This window comes from Lithobates pipiens, unplaced genomic scaffold, assembly GCF_037356315.1.
Source record: "Lithobates pipiens isolate NorthernLeopardFrog02 unplaced genomic scaffold, aLitPip1_a1.2 Scaffold_18, whole genome shotgun sequence".
In the NCBI taxonomy this organism is placed as follows: Eukaryota; Metazoa; Chordata; class Amphibia; order Anura; family Ranidae; genus Lithobates; species Lithobates pipiens.
The window spans coordinates 296,913,997-296,935,569 of NW_027507758.1; the positions used below are offsets into that span (position 1 = coordinate 296,913,997).

General features: G+C 41.7%; 1 protein-coding gene across 4 annotated transcripts in view; it reads right to left on the reverse strand.

The window, feature by feature from the left end:
• The window catches only part of SOBP (sine oculis binding protein homolog), a 268,830-nt gene that overhangs the window by 198,715 nt on the left and 48,542 nt on the right, over positions 1–21,573 (reverse strand). For 2 of the 4 annotated variants that reach the window (XM_077487161.1, XM_077487162.1), the window contains exons 2-3: positions 15,883–15,972; positions 4,400–4,538 (exon numbers count right to left, since the gene is read on the reverse strand). In XM_077487161.1, coding sequence (XP_077343287.1) covers positions 4,400–4,538; positions 15,883–15,972 — 229 coding nt within the window. The remainder of the gene's footprint in view (positions 1–4,399; positions 4,539–15,882; positions 15,973–21,573) is intronic. The other 2 variants (XM_077487163.1, XM_077487164.1) reach the window with 1 other exon arrangement.

Genomic DNA, 21,573 nt, shown 5'->3' on the forward strand with positions numbered 1-21,573 from the left:
TATTTTTTCCTCAGACCACTTTTGGTAGATCCTGACCACTGCAAACTGGGAACATCCCACAAAAGCTGCAGTTCTGGAGAAGCACCACTAGGAGAAGGAGGGTTACATGAAGTGAGAGAGAAGTTTCAGTGCCCCTCTGGTGAAAATGGCTTTCTTTCTTTTTTTCTTTGCCATGGAACTTCTCTCTCACTTCATGTAACCACACACATTAATGTGGGCTACATATGTTTTCACTCAATCATGGACTACACTGTGTGAACTGGCTGGCTCCTTGGCTGTTATTCTGGGCCGTGGTGGTTTTTCCTGCCTTAGCCCCGGGATATACGTTTGTTGGACGCCCTTACCCCCCTCTTTTTAGACTCTGGGTGATATTTGAGCTGACATATATCTCTTGTACCAAACCCTTGATGAGTGGACAAGCTCCACGAAATGTGTCAAGTTTTTTAAGATGTCAAGAGATTTATGGCTTTTAATTTTTATGCCTACCATGCAATTGCGTATGTATATATTATTATGTACCAGTGCAAGATGTAAAATTTATTTTACATGTAAATGTACATTTTTTAGATGTCAGCTCTCTACTAGCTTTACCTTTTTTGAAACTATACTATGGATGCTCATGGAATGTCTAAATTTTGTTTGTTCAATAAATATAATTTTTATTTATCATTTGTGTATTATTTCTCGTGCCACGCCTCACTTAAAGTCCTAATGACCACTGTTCTTTTTGTATGTTATACAATAGAGATGAAGGCATGTTACGGTGTTTGTGCCAGGTCACGTTTCCTGTCTGTACTATATATGTTTTTATTTTATTTTACTTTGACATACAAAGAGTTTGGGGAGCTATGTAGCATTTACTGCAAAAATAACACCCGTTGCATCCTTAACAACCAGCGACTCGTTTGCTGACTGCAAGGATTCCCCACTGACAGCAGAAACTAAATAAAAGTGACAAAAATGTGAAAAAAATGTGTGTGGTTCCCCCCAATTCACACCAGGCCCTTCGTTATGGATTTGGGGGGCTCATGCCAAAAATAAAGAAATTATCTCCCAAAAGTCATACCCGACCATTATTAGGATGCAGACCTCCTCAAGATGGGAGGTACTTTGCTGACGGGGGGCCCTGGAAAAGCACCTTGCCCCCATGTTGACGAGGACAAGAGTCTCTTCCCCACAACCCTGGCCTGGTGGTTGTGGGAGTGCCAGGAGATACTTAGAGAGAATCTGGAAGCTCGCATTAACAAAGGGTCTCCCAGATCCCCCCATGTGAATGAGTATATGATACATATTAGCCATACTCTTTCACAAAAAAAAGTGACTAGTGTAAATAAAAACAGTGCACAGTGTCCCAAATGTCCCCAGCTTCTGCTGGTTGCTCCTTAGCTATTTGCAGCCCTGAGTTGAACTGTCACATTTAGCAGGAATACCACTGATAATTGTTTCACTCCATACTGCAACCGGGGGTTCTGACTGTGTGCAAAAACACACGTTAAATACTGCAAAATAAAAAATGATCTAATGCAAAATTTACTGTGCTTAAGTTATTTTATCTCAAAAATGTATGCAGTATTTTTAACTCCTAGTGAATTGACTCCTATATCACACACTTTCTGAACCAGGGTGGCTGATGCACAAAGGTGTTCAATAGGGTTGATATCCCTGGAGGTGTCTGTAACATGGAACATGGTTTGACATTGCTGGAAGCAGTGAAAATTGCATTTCAATGTTTCAAAATCCAGTTTAATGTATTTAGGAGTAAAATAATCCTAATAAAGTACAATTGTGGGAGCACAGTGTTGGCCAAAACTACAAAGGAAAAAGATTTAGGGGTACTTATTTTGGATGATTGCAAAATGAGGATACACTGTGGCATAGCAGTGGGGAAAGCAAAGATAATTCTGGTGTGCATCACTAGAGGCATCCCCAGCAAGAAGAGCAGGAAGGTCCTGATTCTCTAATATAGATATTTAGTAATGCCGCGTACACACGACCGGACTTTCTGACAGCAAAGGTCTGACGGAACGAGTCCGTCGGACAATTCGATCTTGTGTGGGCTCCATCGGACCTTTGCTTGCCAAAAATCCAGCGGACTTTAGAAATAGAACATGTTTTAAATTTTTCCACCGGAACTCCGCCGGACCGAGAAATCCGTTCGTGTGTATGCTAATCCGACGGACAAAAACTGGCGCTAGGGCAGCTATTGGCTACTGGCTATGAACTTCCTTATTCTAGTCCAGTTGTACGTCATCACGTTCGAATCCGTCAGACTTTGGTGTGGCCAAGTCCGTTCATTCGGAAAGTCAGTCGGAACTCCGCGAAAACTCAGTCGGAAAGACCTAGTCCCTCGAAAAGTGCGGTCGTGTGTACGCGGCATTAGACCTCATTTAGAATACTGAGTCCAGTTCTGGAGATCTCACTTACAAAAAGATATTTTAATATGTACAGTATTTAGGAAAGAGTGGAAAGCAGGGACATGACTGAAACCGTTTAATACTTAAAGTGATACTAAAGTCTTGTTTTGTTTATAATTTAAAAATAATAAACACGTAATACTTATCTGCTCTTTGCAGTGGTTTTGCACAGAGCAGTCCAAATCCCCCTCTTATCTGGTCCCTTGCCAGCACTCCTGGCCCCACCCTCCTTCCTAGTGTCCCCACAGCAAGCAGCTTGCTATGGGTGCACCTGAGCAGCTGCTCTGTTTGTCCTTTCAGACACAGAGCCACGGCACAGCCCCACCCCCTTCTATCCAGTGATGGCTCACTGACTTTGATTGACAGCAGCCGGTGTCTCTTTACTTCCTAGATTTACACAGAGGCATACATCCAGCTCTGCAGCTCTCACTGGCCCTCTTATGGCTCATCCTCCCCTCCCTTCCTGGCAAACGCTCACAAGAGTGAGAAAGAGAGCTGTGCATAATGTCATTACCTGAGGCTAATGACCAGACAAGAAACAGAAAGGGGCCTGTATAAGGTATTTACTGGCAGAAAAAAATGTTTCACTATCCAAAGTTAAAACAACAAGGGCAGAAGATTTAATAGATGGAAAGATGAAAAAATGACTTAAGGTCCACTTTCAGTTTCACGTTCACTTACAGATCTCCTAGGCATCCAATTCGCATGTTGCGAAACTGTGACCGGCTCTCTATAGAGCTGATTCACTTGTCTCTGGAGTGGCTCCGGTGAATGGAGACGCACTGGGCCCCCTGCTGTGAGCCGCTCCATTACTCAGTGCGAACCCAGCCTAAAGGATAAGTTAATGATTACATAGCTGCATTAATTTTGGGTATTTCCTATTTCTCTGGAGTTTAGCTTTAAGAATAAGGCCCAGTAAATGTTTACATAGCTCTACACATGAGAACATGAAGGGGTTAGCATTATTTTTTAAGTTTTGTTTACTTTGCACAGAATTGGGTATTTTTTGAAATTTCACCGCATTCACTAAGCTTTGGGGAAAATTCCCCTGCAATGTGTAACTTCCCTTGCAAAGTGTGCAGCCTATTTGCCTTTAATACATCAGCCCTCTTTATATCCAAACTTCTCCTGCACCCAAAGAGTGTCTCTTACAACCTGACAAAGAAAGATTGCCTTAACTGTATTACTATCGCAATTCATACAATGTAGTCTCAACATAACTGGCATACTGAATTAAACTGCAATCCATTTTAAAATATAACCTTATTTTGACCAGCTGGTATATTGTTGTCTGTGTCACTTAGGGGAGATTTTCTGTACTTCCTGTCTTCAGAAGCAACAGGAAGTGCAAGGTAGGCAAATCCGATCTTAAATAGTTGTCACTATGAACAATTGTCCCCACTGTAAGATTGCTCCTATGTTCCTATTTCTGACATTGTCTGCTGAGGTTGCTTTAAAGCCCCTTTCATACGGACAGACCAATCGGGTCTGCCTGTTAGTTTTTCACTGGACCCCCCAGTCTCCTCTATGAAGCAGCATTAAACCCTCTGACATCTGATCCGATCTTACCTGCTAAAAATACATGGGGATCCATTCCCCATCCATCTGGTGGATCGGATGGCAGTTGGGTGTAAACCGACAGGCGGTCTGTTTACAGCTGGCTGTCCCATAGAGGAGAGTTGGCTGTGTCTATGTCCACTCTGCATAAGCAGAGTAGACACACACTGCTCAGCGGGAATCAGTGGATAGATTCCCTGATGAGCAGGTGGACTTCAACGGAGCCTGCCTCGTGTGAAAGGGGCCTTAAGGTCCAGTTAAATAAAAAATAAAAAAACAAACAAATACAATAGCGCACAAAACAAGGTACTCAATTCAATAAAACCCACTAAATATACACCTTTTTCCTTGAAATATTCTTATACTCTGTAACCTGATTAAAAAAAACAGCAGGGATGTATAAATTCTTACAAATTAATTTCTATTACCTTTGAGAACAGAAATATGTTGCCGGCCTTCCCCATCTGGATTATAGTTCCTAAACTCAATATCATCTGCATCTTTCAGCTCCACCTTGTCATAACCATACCAGCCAAGAAGTTCATTCATGGTATTTTCAGCAAAGTTCTGAAAAATATTTAAAACATTGTTTTTGCAGTCAGTGACATTGCATGGTGAGTGTTTACACATTGATAACGCTATTGTTTCATTTACAGCATAAATTATTCTTATATTTATTTCAGATTTTTTTTTTCTATCCAACAGCTCCCTATGGGCAGAGTAAACAACATCCTATGAGCAGAAAAGAGCGTTGCAAACATGTTATACAGCATTTATACAATAAAAGAATGAATGTACCGCTACAAATTTCTCAAAGTGTAAAAGAGCAAATAAATACTATACTGTGCACCATGAAAGCCAGTGAACTATAAATAAAGTAAAATGTGTATACAATAATTTTTAATAAAATCAAGACAATCAATATATAATGGTTACAAAAATAAATGTTCACATCCTTCTTATTAGTAAGTGAAGGGTATAACGCCTGTAATTTGTTTTTAAATTTGCTTCAACACAACCCCTACAATGTAAGGGAATCCCAGTTTTCACCAGGGTCTGCATAACTAGTGCCCCATTGGAAGATTTCCCTTCCATTTCTATTCTGGTGACAGCTCATAAGTTGGGATTTTGTTTCACCTTATCACCTTTACTCACTTTACTGTGATAACGGTAAACAGGACAAGTAGAGAGGGCGAATCTCCCTAACCAGGGTGCAGACAGCAATAAAAACCTGACAGGTGTAATACATATTTTTATTGATTTCTTAATGTGATACAAAAACATACAAAGGTACAAACACAACCATAAACATAAACAGTCTCAGGCACTTAGCCCTCACAGGGGCTTATCAAGGCAAAATAAATGCAACTTAGGAAGCCAATGAGGCCTTAAGGACTGTGTTAACAACAAACTATCAGCTGAAGAACATTTTGGTATGGCTCATGCACAGCCAGCCACCCAAGGCAAATAGGTCATCCCCAAAGATCCAATAAGCCCCACGACACTTGTGAGACAGCCGAGGTTATTAGTAGGGTAATTGGGGGAGCACTAGGTATCACCAGCCATTTAGCCCACACCCTGTCATATTTCCCAAAATCACCTCTATGTGAGTACGATATATATCCTTATAGAACGGCAAAGCATTATTAACCTGCTGCTTCCACAAGGAAATGGGGGGGCGTTTTTTCCAGCATAGTGTAATGAATTTCCTAGTGTAGAACCGCAGTAGACCAATCATAGATCTTTCTGCCACTCTGGAAACTATTCTTCTACTAGGCCCAACAGGCACAACCCTGGGGGATAAAGTCATGGAAATACCTGCAACCAAGTTAATTACTGAGAGTACTTGTGACCAGTACACACTGATTGCTGGACAGAACCAAAAGATTTGAAAAAAGTCACATGGATTATGATTACATAGCCAGCACCCCAGAGACTGAGATGATCCCATGCTGTGTAAATGGTATGAGGTGAGATAGGCTTTGTGTACAATTTTAAATTGTATGAGGTGGTCCCATAGGAATACCAAGATTTTAAACGGAAAGTCCCAGACATCTTTGGAGTCCAATTCGGAAGCATCAAGGGATTAGCACTGACAAAGCACCGATAGCTCGGGATAGGGCACACAGAGGAGGTGTGCATAGAGGGTTGGGGTGGGCTTCTCCAACAATTCAAAGCTCAGGACCCTCTCAAGGTCCAAGGACACCAGCTGAGCTCCACCAGGTGGAAATTGACTCCTGAAAGCATGAGACAACTGCTGATATCTAAATAAATGTGAAGGAGGGACATTGTGATGCGAGACAAAATGATCAAAAAAATTTAGTGTAAGGTCTGAAGTGATATCCTTTACCAATTTAATGCTGAATCGGGTCCAAGCTACAGGGTCAGGGAGCTTCAGAAAATGAGGCAATGTGGGGTTTTTCCACAGAGGGGCACCAGGTGAAACCATAGAGCGAGAATTGCCGTCAAATACCAGGCCCATGCTCCAGGCCCCTCCACTCTACCTTTACTTATACTTTAATATGTAGTGCTTTCCTGTGGTAACACACACCCTTAATATTGATGTGAATGCACCACCGGAGACAGAAAATGCTCCAGAGATCAACAAAGGTGTTACTGCCTGTGCAAAGACTTCCAGCATGGATGAGGCTGGGTGTCATTGAACCCAGAAGTGGGGCAGCAGCTACTGGTCTCAATAGACTTTCTTCAGAGGACAGTGCCAAGGAGATGATAGGTATTGCAGTGAAATTTTTATTTTATTTTATTTTACAGGGCTGGGGGAATTTAAAATGTGATTAAATTAAGAAGTAAAGACTAGACTTTGAAAGAGACTTATGCAGGTTCCTACCAAAGAATGTAATTTCCACCCCCTTTATCACATGACTGTTACCAAAACATGTCAAAATTGCAGCCCCCAGGTTCATTAGATCTATACTTGTTTATTTTGATACATCAACACAAAACCCTGTAATATGTGTTATCTCACTCACACATTTGTAACAGATTGGAAACATTTTTGGCTCCCACCACCAGTCATACAATTAAAGATGGCTGACAAGGTCACCCACTAGAAATCTGCAATGTCAGTGATTAAAAGACACTGCAGATTCTTATTGGACCACAAGAGCGATTCTTGGATGCAATCCATATTGATTTCCCAGAGCAGAATAACACTGGCCTATAAAGAGAAATGTCTCAGCCATGTGGTGGTCTCCATAGTTTAAAAATAAATCTTTTTTTAACTCATCGGGAAAAGCACTTTTATATCATCAAGACAATAAATAAATAGGTGTATTTTTTTTTTAAGTGGTTTAAACAATATAACAAACAGAGCACCACACAGAAAGAGGCTTTTCAGGGGTCTGTCAAAATATTTGTTGCCAATTTTTGAATTCAGCTTTTCTTATGTAATGCAATCTTTCATCACACAATATGCTTAACTCAGGCTTAGTGTTTCATAAACTCCTAGGAGAGCCATAAATATTTAACCACATATGTATTTCATTTACCAAGTAAATAATCCTAAAACATTATGTGAATTAATCCTATCGTTTGCAGCACGTTGCACTGTACTTCGAGCAGTGTGCCTTACCATTACCTGCTATCTAGAAAACACATGAGAGATGTGTCTAGACACACATTCAAATGTCTCCCTTGGTGCAAAGTTTGAAACCAATCACCAGGGTCTCTTTTACATTTCACCGCTAGTGCTGACAGAAATATGTATTTTGTTCTTAGAAATTTTCCTTTAAATACATCCTGTATAACAAGGGCGCCATTTACAAATCGTGCTGATCTGATGCATTGAATTGTAAGCGTAGATGTACTTCCCGCCCAGACCAGTGTCCAATTCATAGGGTCTCTACGCCTGGAGGGCAGGAAGGATAAGCAATCATGTGACAACTCTGATTGGCTGTCAAAGTGGTGAATATTAGTGGGAACCACGAGCTGTCTTTGATAACTCTCCATGCTAGGAAAACACAGTGAGCGTGCTCTAAGCACAGAAACATCAGCCACTTAGTGAAGCTTATGTGCAGCTTGTGGGCATTAATGCCCACTCTTTTGCCATATATGTGGTTTGTAGGTGGCAACAGGTTAAGCCCAAGAAAAAAATGAATTTATTGTAGTTTACATGTCCCTAGATGTGGTGGCTGTATTAATTTGCTCTTAACAGTACATGTCTCGGGCTCTTGACGGATTGCTGAGTGACTGAGCCAGGTTTAAGGGCGGATCCCAACCTTATGATTGCATCTTTCCCAAGCCTGGACCAGCGGAGCCCACTGTTGGCTGAAAACTGGTCACAAGAGTGCAGAACGAACTGCACTCCTGTGTTCCATAGGAGAAGTATGGCCAAAAATGTTTTTGTTTATTAGTAAGCCAGAAAAGAGGAAACGAAAAACAACAAATAAATCATTACACAAATGTAGAATAATATAATAGATGTAATATAATAAAAGACCATACGTTATCTAAAGCCGCGTACACACGTAGCGGTATGTCCGACGTACTTAGTCTGGCGGACTTCCCGCCAGATTGTACGTCGGACTTTCCGAACGGGCTACTTGCCCACACACGGCACTTTTTGAGCGGACTAATACGGCGTACTAAGTCTGCCGTACTATCCGCCCTACTTTTGAAATGAACGGACTCGCCCACACACGCGGAGGAAAGTCCGCTCATTTCGAGCGCGTCTCCAGGTAGGCAGGCCCGCGAAGGAGACGTGGCCCGGCAGAAGAACCGAAGAGGGGGACAAGACCCCCGGAGTCGGAAGAAGAGGCCGGCGGCGAGGAAGAAAGCCGGACTCCTCCGCTAGCAAAAGAGCTACAAGAAGATAGCGGAGGAGTCCGGCGAGAAGACCCCCGAAGATGGAAGACCCCCGGAGCTGTGCAATAAAGTATTTTATCTCGTGTGTTGTGTTTTTTTTGTACTTTTATTTTACAGGTGAATGGGTAGGGGTACATTGTACCCCATACTCATTCACATAGGGTGGGGGGCCGGTATCCGGGGCCCCCCTTATTAAAGGGGGCTCCCGGATTCCGATAAGCCCCCCCGCCCGCAGACCCCGACAACCAACGCCGAGGGTTGTCGGGAAGAGGCCCTTGTCCTCATCAACATGGGGACAAGGTGCTTTGGGGTGGGGGGGCCGCGCGGCCCCCCCTTCCCCAAGGCACCCCCCATGTTGAGGGCACGCGGCCTGGTACGGCTCAGGAGGGGGGGTGCTCACTCGCCCGCCCCCCCTTTCCTGGCCGGCCGAGTAGCATGCTCGGACAAGGGTCTGTTGTGGACTTGGGGGGGACCCCCACGCCGATTTTTTTCGGCGTTGGAGTTCCCCATTAAGTCCATACCAGGCGGCGGGGCCAGCGACGGCTCCTTCGCAGGTCCCGCCTACCTGGAGACCCACTCGAAATGAGCAGACTTTTCTCCGGGTGGGAAAAGTCCGCTCATTTCAAAAGTACGGCGGACTGGCATACACACGGCCGGATTGTCCGCCGAAATGCGAGTCCGGCGGGAAGATTGGTGTGCAACACGGCATTCTAAGTCCGCCGTACTTTCGGGTCAAAAAAGTATGCCGGAGGCTACACACGCGGGGATTGTTTGGCGGACTTGAATTTGCCGGACTTTTCCACCGGATTGTTTGATCGTGTGTACGCGGCATAAGAGTGTCATGGAAGTTTTCAAAAGTATAAGAGCAACAATTAAATTCATTTCAGATAAACCAACATTAAAGGTGTGTAATATGAAGAAAACAATACTTTTCTGTTGCAATAGAGAGCTGTCATCTTCACTGAGTTCTCCTCTTTTACAAGAAAAAAGAACTGTCCTGTTAGAAGAGGACCTTGATATGACATACCATGTATACTGTATGTGACCTACTAGCTGACACAGTGTTATTCATGCTGTATGCAAGGTGGTGGCATTATCATCCCTGCCACAGTAAAATTAACCTTAATCTGTCAAACATTTGTCTTTGTATGACAATAATAATAATACAAAAAATATATAGTATCTCACAAAAGTGAGTACACCCCTAGTAAATATTTGATAATGTATTTTCATGTGACAACATAGAAGAAATTACACTTTGCTACAATGTAAAGTAGTGAGTGTACAGCTTGTATAACAATGTAAATTTGCTGTCCCCTCAAAATAAGTCAACACACAGCTATTATTGTCTAAAACGCTGGTAACAAAAGTGAGTACATCCCTAAGTGAAAATGTTCAAATTGGGCCCAATTAGCTATTTTCCCTCCTCGGTGTCATGTGACTCGTTAGTGTTACAAGGTCTTAGCTGTGAATGGGGAGCAGGTGTGTTAAATTTGGTGTTATCGCTCTCACTCTCTCTTACTGGTCACTGGAAGTTCAACATGGCACCTCATGGTAAAGAACTCCCTGAGGATCTGAAAAAAAGAATTGTTGCTCTACATAAAGATGGCCTAGGCCAGTGATGGTGAACCTTGGCACCCCAGATGTTTTGGAACTACATTTCCCATGATGCTCATGCACTCTGCAGTGTAGATGAGCATCATGGGAAATGTAGTTCAAAAACATATGGGGTGCCAAGGTTCGCCATCACTGGCCTAGGCTATAAGAAGATTGCCAAGACCCTGAAACTGAGCTGCAGCACGGTAGCCAAGACCATACAGCGGTTTAAAAAGACAGGTTCCACTCAGAACAGGCCTCGCCATGGGTGACCAAAGAAGTTGAGTGCACGTGCTCAGCATCATATCCAGAGGTTGTCTTTGAGAAATGGATGTATGAGTGCTGCCAGCATTGCTGCAGAGGTTGAAGGGGTGGGGGGACAGCCTGTCAGTGCTCAGACAATACGCCGCAAACTGCATCAAATTGGGCTGCATGGCTGTCGTCCCAGAAGGAAGCCTCTTCTAAAGATGATACACTGAAAGCCTGCAGTTTGCAGAAGACAAGCAGACTAAGGGCATGGATTACTGGAACCATGTCCTATGGTTTGATGAGACCAAGATAAATTTATTTGGTTCAGATGGTGTCAAGCATGTGTGGTGCAAACCAGGTGAGGAGTACAAAGACAAGTGTGTCTTGCCTACAGTCAAGGATGGTGGTGCTGTACAGTCAAGCATGGTCTGGGGCTGCATGAGTGCTGCCAACACTGGGGAGCTACAGTTCATTGAGGGAACCATGAATGCCAACTTGTACTGTGACATACTGAAGCAGAGCATGATTCCCTTCCCTTCGGAGACTGGGCCACAGGGCAGTATTCCAACATAATGACCCCAAACACACCTCCAAGACAACCACTGCCTTGCTAAAGAAGCTGAGGGTACAGGGGATGAACGGAAGATGGAGGAGCACAAGGTCTCTAATATCCACCAGCTCTGTGATGTCGTCATGGAGGAGTGGAAGAGGACTCCAGTGGCAACCTGTGAAGCTCTGGTGAACTCCATGCCCAAGAGGGTTAAGGCAGTGCTGGAAAATAATGAAGATCACACAAAATATTGACACTTTGGGCCCAATTTGGACATTTTCACTTGGGGTGTACTCACTTTTGTTGCCAGTGGTTGAGACATTAATGGCTGTGTGTTGAGTTATTTTGAGGGGACAGCAAATTTACACTGTTATACAAGCTGCACACTCACTACTTTACATTGTAGCAAAGTGTAATTTCTTCAGTGTTGTCACATGAAAAGATATAATAAAATATTTACAAATATGTGAGGAGTGTACTTACTTTTTGAGATACTGTATATACGAGTCCTCTGGCCTGCTGTTGCATTGCAATCTTGAAAGTCCTCTTCCTGGCTTTCATGCTGTGCATGAGCAGACATGTCACCAAGTCTATTTCAGGTCCTAAAGACCTTACAGAGACCTGTGATGTGTCTGCACATGTACAGAAAATCCTGCACATGCGCAGACACACCGCAAATCTATGCCAGATCCCTGTCTATGTGGGTGCATCATCGTGCATCATTAAAATTGCATGATACTTTGTCTCATTGCCTTCTGTGATAGGTGATGTGTACATTCTAGTAGACAGTGGGTGGACAATCTACAATATTCTTGCCTAGGTGAGAAATCAGGAAATAGGGGGTTGCACAGAGTAATAAAAATCGAAACAGAATAAGAATAAAAAGTATTAACATTCTATAGATTGTATATTGCTCATGTTCATTGGGATCTCCACAGTAAGAATGCTACAAATGCAATGATTAGAAGCTCTTATATGCACAGAAATATTACTATATTCACTTAAACATTGACAATGGGCCAGGACAAGTTCGATCTTATATAACAATGCACTTCAGTGCATAGACTGAAAGCTTTCTTTTTTGATTTCTTTTTTTTTTTTAAGTGGGACTCTAAACTTAAATTAAAATGGTTGTTTTAACTGAAGTTGAAAAAATTGGGTAGAAACCACTACCAAGGCTATGGTCATTGTAGGGCTTAAAGTGGTATTAAACTCAAAACTGCGCAATTGTCAGTTAAAGCGACGCAGTGCCGTATCGCAAAATATGGCCTGGTCATTAAGGGGGCTGAAGTGGTTAAGGTCTCTTGTACACAGAAAAAAACTGATCTGGTGCATTGTTGTCTATGGAAAAATGCACACAACTCCATAAAAATTAGTAATATAGCGAGTTATCCTGTAAAATAAAAACAGAAAATTTTACTTTTAAGTGCCGTAATTTCTGTAAATACGTGTGTATATGTGCATTTATTGTGACACTGGCAACTGGAAGAGGATGGAGAAGAATTTTACTATAGGTGTGTATACTCAAGATCTTCACAGAATAGTGTACTCAAGATCTTTCTACCAGCAAGATCCTACATATACGTAGACATCAGAAAATGATTACGTATGTGTGCAAGAACTCTAACGGACCACGCTCTCCAAACAAAGTAGGAGTCGAGACAATCCATTTACCACTGACGGGGTACTTATAATGATCTAATAGTCCAACACTACCCTCTCCCCAGCCTGACAATGCTGCTGTCCAGAGATGTATGCTTTACTACTTCATCTAGAATGCAGACACCCTAATAGAGGAGGTGTGTTACTGGCAGGATCACCAGGTTAAATAAGGGGAAAAAAAGCCAAAACAAAAAGAGAACAAATGTAGTCACCACATCTAATGATTGGTTAACTTAGCAATATATTACATATTTGTTTTTGGGTTTAATACTGCTTTAACGTGAACCTGTTCTGGCCTAAAAAAAAAGTGTTGAAGTATGGTGTCTGCAATTATCATTGTTAGTGTTCAGGCTGATCGCTATTCCTCAGCTGTAAAAATATTTTCAGCTCTCTAGTTTTAGCTTCAGTATAGTAAGCTAGCTCCTATCCACTGATACATCTCAAAGAACCTGTGACTCAGTGTTCAGTAAAAGTTGAATGACAAGTGAAAGGGGTCCTGCAGGGACTGGTGGAATTTTAAACCATTTATGGCCATACACTTCTGTTGAATGGGACTGTTGGAAAACTTTTGTCAGTGAGCCGCTGCAGCTGCTGATCAGTGTATTCTGACAGCAGAGTGGCCCTGCTGTCAGAATACAATGGTAGAGGGGGAAGATTTCCTCCATCCACTTCACTTGTAATTAATCTATGGGCAACTTGAGCCTAACTTCTTAGGGGCTCCACAGTGATCATCCTGGAGGCTAACCATCCAACACTAATGCCGCGTACACACGAGCGGACTTTTCAACATCCAAAGTCCGAAGGACCGAGTCCGTCAGACTATCCGATCGTGTGTGGGCTGCAACGGACTTTTGATTCACCAAAGTCTGACGGACTTTAGAATATGGAACATGCTTCAAATTTTCCCGAAGGAACTCCGCCGGACCCGGTCCCCTTCGAAAACTCCGCTCGTGTGTATGCTACTCCGACGGACTAAAACCGACGCTAGGGCAGCTATTGGCTACTGGCTATGAACTTCCTTATTCGAGTTGGGTCGTACGTCATCACGTTCGAATCCGTCGGAGTTTAGTGTGATCGTGTGTGGCCAAGTCCGTTCGGCCGAAAAGTCTGTCAGAACTCCGTCGGAACTCCGTCGGAACTCCGGCGGAAGTCTGTCGGACATAAGTCCTCTCGTGTGTACGGGGCATTACTCTGACTTATTCATTATTTCAAAGCATCATCATGATGTGTTTGTTAGTTATAAGGAAAACCCCATGCTATCAAGACCTGAAGGTTTATAAGACTTTTGTGTGCAATAGTTTTATCAATATTGTGATTTTCTGCAATCAATTAACTGCAAATCTCAATAAAGGTGTTACAATCTTTCTTGCTAATATGTACACTTGTTTGTTTCTGTATACTACATTAGCCAAAGATTGGATTGCATTGAAGTTAGTTAATTAAACTGTAGTTTAATGATAATATTTAACTGTGAATATGCCTGAAGAGTGATCATTAAAGTGTATAATTTATGTAAGCAGTATATTCAGTATATATTATTTTATATATATTTTTTAATGCTATAAATAACATTTGTTTGTTGTTTAATACAAAACAACCTAAAAGTTGAAATAAAGGCAAAACTTTTCATTTAGATTTTGGATAGAGTAAGGGAGGGATATCAGATTTGTCCCTCTCAGAATTGTTTTTTAGCCATCTGTGTCCCATTCCAGAGATTTGAGAGGAAATCCCTGCAAATTAAGGGAATCCCTTGTGCACCTCCAGGTGAACAAACCTAGTGTCCTCATTGGAAGATTTCCCCTCTATTACTTCTTTAGCGACAACCCAAAACGTGGTATTTTTGAGTAGGGGGAGCATGTGGCTGTGCTGTGATTTGACACAGCACAAGTCAATTAGTGGGTGCCAGCCAATAGATGTCCGCCTGCACCCGCTGATCGTCGGGTAGAGACATAAAACGGAGCTCTGCCTATGTAGACAAGACCGAGTTCCATTTTGACAGGGGAAAATTATAGAGTTTGTGTTCCTGCAGGAAATAAAATCCATCACTTCTCTTAGTAAAAGCAGCACACATAGTAAACACAAACACTGGTTAGGCACACTGTTAACCTCTTGATCACCCTAGATGTTTAATCCCTTCTGAGCCAGTGTCATTAGTATAGTGACAGTGTATATTTTTAGCAATGATCACTGTATTAGTGTTACTGGTCCCCACAAAGTGTCAGAAGGTCTGCCGAAATATTGCAGTCCTTCTATAAGTCGCTAATCGCTGCCATTACTAGTATATAAAAATATTCCAGTGTATATATACCATGGTTTGTAGACGCTATAACTTCAGCGCAAACCAATTAATATACGCTTATTGGGATTTTTTAACCAAAAATATGCAGGAAAATACATATTGGCCTAAATTTATAAAGAAATTACATTTTTTTCCAATTTTTTTTATAGGACATGTTTTATAGCACAAAGTAAAAAATATATTGTTTTTTATTTTCAAAATTGTCTGTCTTTTTTTGGTTATACAAAAAACTGGGTTGATCAAATATCACCAAAAGAAAGCTCTATTTTTGCGGAAAATTACATAAATCGCAAAAAAATTCATAATTATGAACGGGGGTAAATCTTCCAGAGGACAAGCGGTTAAAAAATAATCTAGCAAAAATGTGCTTGCTAGTTGTGCATGTCTGTATGCAAATATATTTATTGGCTTTTGGTTCCTTTTTTTATTTGTTTGATAAGTTTGAAAGTTTATAAACTGATGGTCTAAATATTATCTTTTTTTTTTAATTATTAGGTTTACATATTCTTTTAAAATGTTTGTAAAGTCAACTTTTCTTGGTTAAAGTAAGGAAAGGTTAAAACCCTTGTTGGGTAATTGTTTGCTGTCTGTATACTGTTGAGGAGAGTTATCTTCATATCCTGTCCCAAAAACGCAACAGGAAAAATACAGAAAAACTCCCAAAGTGAGAAGGAAAATGTTTACTTCTAGACAACTGTCACTGGAAAACCGCTGTCCCTATTTCCCCTTACCTTTTGTTCTGTTGGCAACATTTTGGATTCCCCCCTCACTTTCTGTTTCAAGGGCAATGGTGACCAGGCCCGATAGAGAGGTGAATTTCCCTAAATGGGACACAGACAGCAATAAAAACTTGACAAAGGGTCTGAACATAATAAATTTATAAAAAATTAACTCTACACAGTGCCGGATTTAACTCTGTGGGGGCCTCTAGGCCAGGGATAGGCAACCTGGGGCCCTACAGCTGTTGTGGAACTATATTTCTCATAAGGCGTTGCAAGGCTGGCAGTTACAATTACTTCCAGAGGCATGGTGAAACTTATAGTTCTGGAACAGCTGGAGGGCCCCAGGTTGCCTACCCCTGCTCTAGGCAGTCAAAACTCTGGGGCCCCTTGACAGGTTTCCGGAGGTTTCTTGTGCATGTGCTCTATTTGGATAACATTGAACTAAGTAATGTGCACATCGCCTACTAGATGGAGAAGACCATCACTATTATACATTACACATATGTAGGTTTTACCAAAATTGTTTACAAACTGATAGCTAAAAGAAGATGAGCTTGTAAGAAACAAACTGTAATGTGAACCTGATGTCTATGGTTAATGTACTTTAACCACTTCAGCTCCGGAAGGTTTACTCCCCTTCATGACCAGGCCATTTGTGATACGGCACTGCGTTATTTTAACTGACAGTTGCGCAGTTGTGCAACACTGTACCCAAATAGAATTGATGTCCTTTTTTTTCCACAAATAGAGTTTTCTTTTTGTGATATTTAATCACCTCTGTGGTTTTTACTATTTCCATATAAACTAATTGTGTCTGGGGTGCTTTAACTGTGGGAAGACAGAGATCTGTGTTCCTGCTTAACAGAAACATAAGATATCTGTCTTCTCTACTAACAGAATGGTGATCTGTTTACAGATCGCCGTTCTGCCTGTCTCACAAACGATCGGCAGGTCCTTGCAAACATCACCTCGGACAATCACAGCGGTAGTGGGTCCCCGGCGGCGTGGGCATGTCTCAGATTTGGAAGTGTCAGATCACGTACTAGGTACATGATCTGGCACAGAGCGGCTGCCCTGCCGCAGTATATGTGCATTGGGTAATCGCTAAGCTGTTAAGTTGTTATTCGGTACATTACATTACCGGTTCAGGTCCGCCCTATATATACTGCTACAGGGTGGAACATGTGCTCCAAATCTCACACACATATATATATATATATATATATATATATATATATATATATATGCTCCCGCTGTGATTATACACAGTGGGAGCTGATCTGCGGGTACCGCAGACTTAATATCCACTGGCACCCGCCGATCATGAGGAAAGACACAGAACGGCGGTCTGCCTAAGTAAACAAGGCAGATTGCCAATCTGACAGGAGGGAAGGGATGGAATTTGTGTCCCTGCAAAGCAGGGAAAAAATTCCATCACTCCCCCTAGTAAAAGCACCTCCCACAGTACTCTAAAACACTGGCTAGGAACACAGTTAACCCTTTGATCACCCCTAATGTTTAATTCCCGTCATTAGTAGAATGACAGTGTATATTTTTAGCACTGCTCACTGTATTAGTGATACAGGTCCCCAAAAAAGTGTCAAAAGTGTCAGTGTCAGAATGTCCACCGCAATACGGCAGTCCAGCTATAAGTCGCTGATCGCTGCCATTGCTAGTAAAAATAAATAAATAAATAAATATATCCCATAGCTTGTAGACGCTATAACTTAACCAATCAATATATTCTTACTGGGTTTTTTTAACCAAATATACAGTATGTAGCAGAATACATACTGGCCTAAATTGATTAAAAAAATAAATTTTTTCCAATTTTTTTATTGAATATGTTTTATAGCAGAAAGTAAAAATGATTTTCCTGGTGCCTCCCCATGGCACCATACCTGTGATAGAGCTCCACCTCGACTCCTCCCTCAAGACCAGTGAATAGCATAAATTAAAGGCACAGTCCCTACCCAACATTCTCCTTTTTTTCCTCATACCTCTTGAGCTGGTGAAGAGTTGCAGTATGTCCATACCTCTGCCTTTGGCAGCGTCGGTCGGGTTCAGCCTCTCCCGTGAGCAGTCCCTGCTCTTGGGCCGCTATTAGCGCTAATAAGATTGGGAACCCCTTCTGTGGATCTTTTGGGGTTTTACATAGTTTCCTCACAGGAACGCAGTCTGCTGGTGATTCGTGAACAACGAATGCTGGTGGATTCAGCAGGAGGATCAGCTTCCTTTCTTCCCTGGACAGGTTAGACTTTCTTCATTATTTATCTGATAAAAGAAAATGTTTCCCCTTTAAGTCTGTTTTCTCCGGACCACGAATGCGTGGCTTGGCTGGTGCCATCTCAGTCTCTTTCTTTTAAAGCTGGAATCTTGGGTGATAGTGAACCCCAGTCTTGGTATTGGGTTTGGGATGCCCGGGAGCCTTGCTGTGGCTAGCGGGCTTCCGGTTCTCACTCCCCGCTCAATACATGGGCACGCAGGGAGAGAGAGACAGAGAGGGGCAGTGATGGCCTCCCTGATACAGTGGGGTGTGTTCCGGGGAGAGTGTGCATGCGCGGCTCTGGAATATGGAGCTGATGTCTGTCGCAGTCAGGGGCCTCTGCTGTTGTTAATGCGCATGCACGGGCACAGGCACACATGGAGGTGAGTCTTCAGCTGCCATATTTGTTTAGGGAAACACACTGGAGGTCAGCAAATGGTATCAGAGGGGGGTGGGCTTGCTAATTAGTCCCCTCACCCTCTGCTTCTTTAGAAGTTTGGCTCCATTTGGGCTCAGGGCTGCGTTGGATAATCAGTGGGCTGCCCCGCAGTTAAAAACATATCAGCAGAACAGGTATGTGTTCCTCTTTCACGGTTGAGACTGTGGTTCAGTTGGTTTCTCTCTAAAGTGTTCTATACTTTTTTCTTACTTCATCTTCTTGCAGCTGATCCCCCTGCCCATTTCACTATGAGTCATTCATCATGAAGTCAAGATCCTCCTATGTCCAACAGGTAAAGGACCATCTGTACGTGAGTATATATATATATAAAAAAAAAAGAGTGCGCCACAGAAGAACAAACTTTGTTTCAGCCCTGTTCCCTCAAAACAATCCGGGAAAACCTTCACGACACCATGACAATGACGATAGTCCAGAGAGGGGATCACGCTCTTCAAACCATATGTCTTCTAGGAGATCAGGATCTCTGAGATATTGTCTCTCTCCTTCGCCCCCACCTTGGGCGTCAAGAAAAAAGTGCTGGGCATGTGGTGCTGTTCCACTCCCTGATAAATTGGTCGGTAGGAACTGTCTCAGGGATTATGCAGCCAACTGGGAACTGGAAAGCCAGCAAGTGGTCGATCTAATTAAGCAGACCATGAAAGACTCCTCAGAACTAGCGGCCATAATCCCCGCCCATCCGGTTCCACAAGCTGTTGTAATGCAAGACCTAGACCCCAGCACTCCGGAGCCCTTAGCTGTTAGCACTCTGCTGTCTGCATCAGGAAGGACAGCTAGGCATTCTTCTTCTGACGATCCTTCTGAGGAGTCTTCAGAGGACTCTGAACCATCTGGTTTCAGATTTTCCCTGGTCCAGCCGTTTGTCAAGGTGGTGAAGAATGCTATTGCTTGGGAGGATCCGGAAAAGCCTCCTCAGAAATCAAAAGCTTATTTTCCTTTTCTTAAAAGAAAGCAAATTGTCTTCCCATTAATGGGGCAAATCAGACAAATTATAGAGGACGAATGGAGCAAAACAGACAAGAATTGTCAGTGTGAGTACCACTATCAGAATTCTTCCCTTCTCGCAGCTCTTGACCCAAGGCAAAGACCATGCCTTTAATTTATGCTATTCACTGGTCCTGAGGGAGGAGTCGAGGTGGAGCTCTATCACAGGTATGCTGCCATGGATAGGCACCAGGAAAGGAAAATTACGGTAAGTATACAATTTTCAGGTTTTTTTCTCAAAATTGTCGCTTTTTTTTGTTTATAGAGCAAAAAGTAAAAATGCAGAGGTGATTAAATAGTAGCAAAAGAAAGGTCTATCTGTGGGGAAAAAAAACACATACATTTTGTTTGGGTACAGTATTGCATGATCACGCAATTGTCAGTTAAAGTAACACTGTGCCGTATCGCAAAAAATGGCCTGCCCATGAATAGGGGGAAATCTTCGGAGGTCAAGTGGTTAATACAGTATATTCTCTAAAGAGTCTTTAATGTAACATTTTTATTTCTTCGAGAGAAAGCTTCATTGTTATTTTTTTCAAGATAAAATCAATATAATTTTGATCCATTGTCTCAGGGCCCATAAAATGCGTGGAGACCATAAGGCCAGTGCCTGTTCTGCCTGTTTTGTAATCCGGAACTGTCTATACACTCCCTTTAACTTGGCTTACTCTTTTAATATTTCACTGTATATACAGTATCTCACAAAAGTGAGTACACCCCTCACATTTTTGTAAATATTTAATTAAATCTTTTCATGTGACAACACTGCAGAAATTACACTTTGCTACAATGTAAATTAGTGAAGGTACAGCTTGTATAACAGCATAAATTTGCTGTCCCCTCAAAATAACACAACACACAGCCATTAACCCTTTCATTGCCAGGTCCTGTGCTCCATTTTGTACACTCAGGTGGCCAGACCATTTTTGCAATTTTTTCCTTTATATATTTTTCATTTATAGCTTTCAGAATTTGTGAAAGACCCCCCTCCCCTCCAAACCCTATATTTTCTGAAAGCACATGATAAGTAGAATAAAAATAAGGTGCTACTGATTTTTCCGCCCCCTGCAATATTTGCGCAAATGTTTTATTAGCAAATAAAAACACAGCTAATTGTACAAACTTCCTACTAAATATAAAAGCTTAACCTGTATTGAATAAACAAATAACAAATATTTGTAACTTTTAAATTGCGATTTTTTGCAAAATGCTGAAAATTGAGCAGACGCAAAAGTGTAAATATCCAAATTTCTCTAAAAATCGTAAGGTTTTTATTTTTCCCTTACAGCTTTCAGAATTAGCGAAAGGCCCCCAAAACCATATATTTTCTGAAAGCATATGACCTCTGGAATAAAAAGAAGGTGCTACTGATTTTGTCGACCCTGCGGTATTTGCGCAAATGTTTATTGAACCAACATATTTGCAAAAAATACACTAAAACCATTATTAGCAGATAAAAGCAAAGCTAATTTTACAAAATTCCTGCTAAATCCCTACTGAATATAAAGGCTTAACCTGTATGGAGTTAATAAATAACAAAAAGTTTTAATTTTTACATTCAAACATACGCGAAAAAAAAGCTTTTCATTTTTCCCTTAAAGCTTTCAGTATTTGTGAAAGACCCCGAAAACGATATATTTTCTGAAAGAATATGACCTCTAGAATAAAAAGAAGGTGCTACTGATTTTTTAGACCCTGCGGTACTTGTACAAATGTTTATCGAACCAATATATTTGCAAAAAAATACACTAAAACCATTATTAGCAGATAAAAACACAGCTACTTTTACAACATTCCTGCTACATCCCTACTAAATATAAAAGCTTAACCTGTATGGAGTTAATAAATAACAAATATTTGTAAATTTTAAATTGCGCCTTTTTACAAAATGGTGAAAATCGAATGTACCCAAAAAATGTATCAACAAATCTGGAGGTTTTCATATTTCACTTACAGCTTTCAGAATTTGAAAAGACCCCTCAAACTAGACATT